Source organism: Trematomus bernacchii, unplaced genomic scaffold (genome assembly GCF_902827165.1).
Source record: "Trematomus bernacchii unplaced genomic scaffold, fTreBer1.1, whole genome shotgun sequence".
Taxonomy (NCBI): Eukaryota; Metazoa; Chordata; class Actinopteri; order Perciformes; family Nototheniidae; genus Trematomus; species Trematomus bernacchii.
The window spans coordinates 15001-23383 of NW_022987798.1; the positions used below are offsets into that span (position 1 = coordinate 15001).

The window sequence follows — 8383 nt, forward strand, 5'->3', positions numbered from 1 at the left end:
ACACACTGCTGCTGTCAGCTTTCCAGAGGAGAGTGTCCAGGGTAACACAACACACACCAACACACACAACACCACACACACACACACAAACACAATACAGTAAGGTTCTGAGACTAAGTAACCATTGAATGTGTGTGTGTGTGTGTGTGTGTGTGTGTGTGTGTGTGTGTGTGGTGTGTGTGTGTGTGTGTGTGGTGTGTGTGTGTGTGTGTGTGTGTGTGTGTGTGTGTGTGTGTTGGTGTGTGTTGCAGGTCAGGGGGGGTGTACTGCAGTCAGCTACCTGTCAGCTCTCTCTCCGTCACCTCTCTGGCAGACTCCAGGTACCTCTTCTCTTCTTTTCACAGTTTCCATCTTGTTTTGAAATGTTCTGATGTTTGGATCTGCTTCCTGTCAGCTGTGTGCGCCCTCCTCCTGCTCCCATGATGCACCTGGGTGTGTGGACAGGTAGCAGGGAGCAGGGGTGCATTGTGGGTCGGGTCAGAGGTCACGTGGTGTGTCTGTTGCTGCTGCAGCTGAGGTGGAGCTGCTCGCTGTGCGGAGGTCTCTACACACAGGTGAGTTAGTACACACAGGTGAGTTAGTACACAGGTGAGTTAGTACACAGGTGAGTTAGTACACACAGGTGAGTTAGTACACAGGTGAGTTAGTACACACACAGGTGAGTTAGTACACACACAGGTGAGTTAGTACACACACAGGTGAGTTAGTACACACACAGGTGAGTTAGTACACAGGTGAGTTAGTACACACACAGGTGAGTTAGTACACACACAGGTGAGTTAGTACACACACAGGTGAGTTAGTACACACACAGGTGAGTTAGTACACAGGTGAGTTAGTACACACAGGTGAGTTAGTACACACACACAGGTGAGTTAGTACACACACACAGGTGAGTTAGTACACACACACAGGTGAGTTAGTACACACACAGGTGAGTTACACACACAGGTGAGTTAGTACACACACACAGGTGAGTTAGTACACACACAGGTGAGTTAGTACACACACAGGTGAGTTAGTACACACACACAGGTGAGTTAGTACACACACAGGTGAGTTAGTACACACACAGGTGAGTTAGTACACACAGGTGAGTTAGTACACACACACAGGTGAGTTAGTACACACACAGTTGAGTTAGTACACACACAGGTGAGTTAGTACACACACAGGTGAGTTAGTACACACACACAGGTGAGTTAGTACACACACAGTTGAGTTAGTACACACACAGGTGAGTTAGTACACACACAGGTGAGTTAGTACACACACACAGGTGAGTTAGTACACACACAGGTGAGTTAGTACACACACAGGTGAGTTAGTACACACACACAGGTGAGTTAGGTGAGTTAGTACACACACAGGTGAGTTAGTACACACACACAGGTGAGTTAGGTGAGTTAGTACACACACAGGTGAGTTAGGTGAGTTAGTACACACACAGGTGAGTTAGTACACACAGGTGAGTTAGTACACACAGGTGAGTTAGTACACACACAGGTGAGTTAGTACACACACAGGTGAGTTAGTACACACACACAGGTGAGTTAGTACACACACAGGTGAGGAGTTTACACACAGGGAGTTAGTACACACACACAGGTGAGTTGTACACACAGGTGAGTTAGTACACACACAGGTGAGTTAGTACACACACAGGTGAGTTAGTACACACACACAGGTGAGTTAGTACACACACAGGTGAGTTAGTACACACAGGTGAGTTAGTACACACAGGTGAGTTAGTACACACACACAGGTGAGTTAGTACACACAGGTGAGTTAGTACACACAGGTGAGTTAGTACACACAGGTGAGTTAGTACACACACACAGGTGAGTTAGTACACACACAGGTGAGTTAGTACACACACAGGTGAGTTAGTACACACACAGGTGAGTTAGTACACACCAGGTGAGTTAGTACACACAGGTGAGTTAGTACACACACACAGGTGAGTTAGTACACACAGGTGAGTTAGTACACACACACAGGTGAGTTAGTACACACACAGGTGAGTTAGTACACACAGGTGAGTTAGTACACACACAGGTGAGTTAGTACACACAGGTGAGTTAGTACACACAGGTGAGTTAGTACACACACAGGTGAGTTAGTACACACACAGGTGAGTTAGTACACACACACAGGTGAGTTAGTACACACACAGGTGAGTTAGTACACACAGGTGAGTTAGTACACACACAGGTGAGTTAGTACACACACAGGTGAGTTAGTACACACACAGGTGAGTTAGTACACACAGGTGAGTTAGTACACACACACAGGTGAGTTAGTACACACACAGGTGAGTGAGTACACACACAGGTGAGTTAGTACACACACAGGTGAGTTAGTACACACACAGGTGAGTTAGTACACACAGGTGAGTTAGTACACACACAGGTGAGTTAGTACACACACAGGTGAGTTAGTACACACACAGGTGAGTTAGTACACACAGGTGAGTTAGTACACACACACAGGTGAGTTAGTACACACACAGGTGAGTTAGTACACAGGTGAGTTAGTACACACACAGGTGAGTTAGTACACACACAGGTGAGTTAGTACACACACAGGTGAGTTAGTACACACACAGGTGAGTTAGTACACACAGGTGAGTTAGTACACACAGGTGAGTTAGTACACAGGTGATGTTAGTACACACCACAGGTGAGTTAGTACACCACACAGGTGAGTTAGTACCACACAGGTGAGTTAGTACGACCACACACAGGTGAGTTAGTACACACAGGTGAGTTAGTACACACACACAGGTGAGTTAGTACACACACAGGTGAGTTAGTACACACACAGGTGAGTTAGTACACACACAGGTGAGTTAGTACACACAGGTGAGTTAGTACACACACAGGTGAGTTAGTACACACAGGTGAGTTATGTGTGAGTTAGTACACACACAGGTGAGTTAGTACACACACAGGTGAGTTAGTACACACAGGTGAGTTATGTGTGAGTTAGTACACACACAGGTGAGTTAGTACACACACAGGTGAGTTAGTACACAGGTGAGTTAGTACACACACACAGGTGAGTTAGTACACAGGTGAGTTAGTACACACACACAGGTGAGTTAGTACACAGGTGAGTTAGTACACACACAGGTGAGTTAGTACACACACACAGGTGAGTTAGTACACACACACAGGTGAGTTAGTACACACACAGGTGAGTTAGTACACACACAGGTGTAGAGATAACATACATACAGGTGAGTTAGTACACACACACAGGTGAGTTAGTACACACACAGGTGAGTTAGTACACACACACAGGTGAGTTAGTACACACACAGGTGAGTTAGTACACACACAGGTGAGTTAGTACACACACACAGGTGAGTTAGTACACACACAGGTGAGTTAGTACACACAGGTGAGTTAGTACACACACAGGTGAGTTAGTACACACACAGGTGAGTTAGTACACACAGGTGAGTTAGTACACACAGGTGAGTTAGTACACACACACAGGTGAGTTAGTACACACAGGTGAGTTAGTACACACACACAGGTGAGTTAGTACACACACAGGTGAGTTAGTACACAGGTGAGTTAGTACACACACAGGTGAGTTATGTGTGAGTTAGTACACACACAGGTGAGTTAGTACACACACAGGTGAGTTAGTACACACACAGGTGAGTTAGTACACAGGTGAGTTAGTACACACACACAGGTGAGTTAGTACACACACAGGTGAGTTAGTACACACACAGGTGAGTTAGTACACACACACAGGTGAGTTAGTACACAGGTGAGTTAGTACACACACACAGGTGAGTTAGTACACACACAGGTGAGTTAGTACACACACAGGTGAGTTAGTACACACACAGGTGAGTTAGTACACACACACAGGTGAGTTAGTACACCACAACAGGTGAGTTAGTACCACAGGTGAGTTAGTACACAGGTGAGTTAGTACACACACAGGTGAGTTAGTACACAGGTGAGTTAGTACACACACAGGTGAGTTAGTACACACACACAGGTGAGTTAGTACACACACAGGTGAGTTAGTACACACACACAGGTGAGTTAGTACACACACAGGTGAGTTAGTACACACACACAGGTGAGTTAGTACACACACAGGTGAGTTAGTCCACACACACAGGTGAGTTAGTACACACAAGGTGCGTTAGTACACACACAGGTGAGTTAGTACACACACAGGTGAGTTAGTACACACACAGGTGAGTTAGTACACACACAGGTGAGTTAGTACACACACAGGTGAGTTAGTACACACACAGGTGAGTTAGTACACACACAGGTGAGTTAGTACACACACAGGTGAGTTAGTACACACACAGGTGAGTTAGTACACACACAGGTGTAGAGATAACATACATACAGGTGAGGTGTGATATCACCAGAGGCCTGCACTACGAAGCCGGATGTTCTCTGAGCTAACTTCAGATAATCTCTGGCTTTCCGGTCCTACGACGCTGGTTCTCTTTTTAGCGGGCTAGATCTCCATGGTAACTGATGCTGAGCGGCTAACCTCCTCAGGAGCAGGTTAGGTGGCAGGCTAAGAGATCAACTCAGTGAAAGCACCGCCTGCTGACCAATCAGAGCTCCGTGTGCGGAGTTTAAAGCGATCAAGTCATATTACAGGATAGAGGAAATACAGAAAAACTGCCGTTGAAAATGAATAGAATATCCCCTCCTCCCATCTTCAGAGCAATCTGACTATTATAACATTAGAGTTAAGAAAGCTTACTTAAATATCTGCCACGACATAAGTAACCGGGTCAGAGTAACATTAAGTACAGTCCGCGGCACTGTGAGTGCAGACGTCGATGTGTCCCATTATCATTCATATCATATCACATCATTATGTATCATATATCTCCTTATCTGAGTCAGCTGAGCCGTATCTGGCCGTGCAACACTCACAGTGTCACATACTGGATGCAGAAGTATTATTTTAAGCAACACATTAAGTTGAGGAAACACTGGAGTCAAATGTAATTAAAGTCAGATCGTGTCTTAGACGGGGCAGTGATATCATAAACCTGTTAATGTACGCATTCAAACACTTTCTCTGTTACCAGCTGTATTCACCTTGCAGGTGCAGCTATGTGGCTTTTATCCTGGATAAAGTGTTTAAGTCATGGATGTTTAAAGTTTAACTTCTTCATATTTGACTAATATTAAAGTTCACTTTTCATTCAGGAAGTATGACGCTGCGCTGTCAGTACGCTTCTCCATGTTTGTGATTGGTCGAATGCTCCAGATACCACCCCTTTCATGTGAACGCGCACCTAACTAGATAGGACACGGCTGGCTTGAGCGATCCACTTGATAACCAGCGTCGTAGGACCGCTTAGCGAGAGCGCGTATGTTTTGGATTGGGCCAACCGGCTAACTCCAACATATCCAGGTTAGGTTGAACCAGATTCGTAGTACAGGCCTCTGGCTTCGTAGTACAGGCCTCAGGTGAGGTGTTATGTGAACAGGTGAGGTGTTATGTGACCAGGTGAGGTGTTATGTGAACAGGTGAGGTGTTATGTGAACAGGTGAGGTGTTATGTGAACAGGTGGTAACAGTAACTGTCCTCTGTGTCTCTCAGTGTTGTTCCAGCGCTCAGTGTGGATCCTCCTCGTCTGTCTTTCAGTCCACAGTGAAGTAAGACTGCTCCTCCTCTACCTGTGTGCACCTGTGTATTTACCTGTGTGTGTGTACCTGTATCCATGAAAAGTTCCAGTCTGGCTTCAAACCCATGCACAGCACTGAAACAGCCCTTTGAAGAGTTTTTAATGATCTGCTCCTAGCCGCCGACTCAGGTAGCCCAGCTGTCTTGGTGCTGTTAGACCTGACAGCTGCCTTTGACACTGTGGACCATAGCATCCTGCTGTCACGGCTTGAACAGTCCGCTGGCATCACAGGCTCTGCCCTTGCATGGTTCAGGTCCTACCTGACAGACCGTAGCTTCTCAGTGCAGCTAGGTGCCTTCTCCTCTGCCAAAGCCCCTCTTACCTGTGGGGTTCCCCAAGGCTCTATTCTGGGCCCCATCCTTTTTCTACTGTACATACTGCCCCTAGGTTCAATTCTCACAAAACATAATATTCCCTTCCACTGCTACGCCGACGATGTACAGATCTATCTGCCTCTCAAAGCAAATGTCACACACTCACTACAGCAGTTGATGGACTGCTTAGCAGAGATTAAATCCTGGCTGAGCAAAAACGTTCTCAACCTCAACGAGAGCAAGACTGAGGTCATCTTTTTTGGACCCCAACCTCCAGCCTCTCCGGTTGATATTCTGGGCTCTCTCAAAAAAACCATCCTCCCCTCGGTCATGAACCTTGGAGTGACCTTCACTAGCACTTTTAAATTCGACAAGCAGGTCAGCACCGTAGTAAAATCCTGCTTTTTTTAAATAAGACTATTGGCCAAAACCAAGTCGTATTTATCTTTTAATGACTTAGAAAGGGTTATTAACGCCTTTGTAACCTCGAGACTGGACTATTGCAACGTTCTGTATGTGGGTATGGACCAGGCATCAATTAAACGCCTGCAGCTAGTCCAAAACGCTGCTGCACGTTTGCTGACTGGCCACAAAAAGCGTGACCACATCACCCCTATTCTGGCCTCACTGCACTGGCTTCCAGTTCGGTTCAGAATTGATTTTAAAATCCTTTTATTTGTTTTTAAAGCACTAAATGGGCTGGCTCCGGCCTATATAGCTGAACTCCTCCAGCGCTACACCCCAGCTAGAGCTTTAAGGTCTGCTGACCAGCTGCTGCTGGTAGTGCCCAAGACCAGGCTCAAAACCCGAGGGCACCGAGCCTTCGCAGCAGCTGGCCCCAGGCTCTGGAACACTCTGCCCCTCCATGTGAGGTCGGCCCAGACCCTAGGGGGTTTTAAATCTACTCTAAAAACACACTTCTTCTCTCTGGCCTTCTAGTCAGAGCGGAGCACGACTCCTGACTTTTCCCTGTGTTTTATTTTTATTTTGTTTTTAAGATATATCTGTTGTAATTTATTGTCGTTTATTGTGATTTGTAGTAATGTGTTTTTATTACATGTACAGCACTTTGGCTCGACCAAAAATCGCTTTTAAATGTGCTTTATAAATAAAACCTGATTTGATTTGATTTGATTTGTACCTGTATTTACTCGGTATTTACCTGTGTAGTTACTGAGTACTTACCTGTGTGTACCTGAGTACTCACCTGTGTGTACCTGAGTACTCACCTGTGTGTACCTGAGTACTCACCTGTGTGTACCTGAGTACTCACCTGTGTGTACCTGAGTACTCACCTGTGTGTACCTGAGTACTCACCTGTGTGTACCTGTGTACTTACCTGAGTACTCACCTGTGTGTACCTGTGTACTCACCTGAGTACTCACCTGTGTGTACCTGTGTACTTACCTGTGTACTCACCTGTGTGTACCTGTGTACTCACCTGAGTACTCACCTGTGTGTACCTGTGTACTTACCTGTGTACTCACCTGTGTGTACCTGTGTACTCACCTGAGTACTCACCTGTGTGTACCTGTGTACTTACCTGTGTACTCACCTGTGTGTACCTGTGTACTCACCTGTGTACTCACCTGTGTGTACCTGTGTACTCACCTGAGTACTCACCTGTGTGTACCTGTGTTTTCAGGCTGGTGATTGATGACGGCACAGGTGAGGCTCACGTCTGGTTCTCAGGTGCTCAGGTTCGTGCTCTGCTGGGATTGGCTGATTCTCAGTGGGAGGGGCTTCAGAGAGCGCTGCGGGTCAGAGGTCACATCCGAGTCTACCCTCGGGGGCGGAGCCTGGTCAGTACCACTTCCTGTTTCACAGTAGCTGCTATGTGTCTTTATTAGGATCCCCATTAGCACTAGCATGAGCATGGGCTATTCTTCCTGGGGTCCTCACACACACACACACACACACACACACACACACACACACACACACACACACACACACACACACACACACACACACACACACACACACACACACACACAGTGCTGTATCAGTACAAGTGACTGTTTTCATCTTTGAGAGACTTCCATTAAAGAAACCAGCTTGTCTTTGATTGGTCAGGTGACTTTCTAACCACCTCAGCGTTTCAACATTAAAACCATCTTGTTCCAGCTTGTGTAACAACAAAGAATGCTCAGTAGGCGCGTTCACACCAAGTACTTTCCAGTACTTAGTTCTGGCACTCAGTGCCCCGGCGCTTTTAACCCCAGGGCACTTAGTACAGATCGCGTTCACACCGGAGTACTTTTCCCTGAGGGAAGATTACGCAAATGAGCCGCTGACGTCACTTCTTCTTCTTCTGCTTTGGCTTTACTGGCAGGCCACAAACCACTTCACGGCGAGTACAGTAGGTGGCGGT

The 8383-nt window shown here is 46.5% G+C and overlaps 1 protein-coding gene across 1 annotated transcript in view; it reads left to right on the forward strand.

Moving 5' to 3' along the window:
* Window positions 1-5666, forward strand: part of LOC117497914 (CST complex subunit CTC1-like) — a 10089-nt gene extending 4423 nt beyond the window's left edge. The window contains exons 10-13 of the mRNA XM_034149946.1: window positions 1-41; window positions 253-320; window positions 395-554; window positions 5611-5666. The exon at window positions 1-41 is cut by the window's left edge and continues 186 nt beyond it. Of these exons, the coding sequence (XP_034005837.1) occupies window positions 1-41; window positions 253-320; window positions 395-448 (163 nt within the window). The 3' untranslated portion in view covers window positions 449-554; window positions 5611-5666. The remainder of the gene's footprint in view (window positions 42-252; window positions 321-394; window positions 555-5610) is intronic.
* The last annotated feature ends 2717 nt before the right edge of the window (window positions 5667-8383 follow it).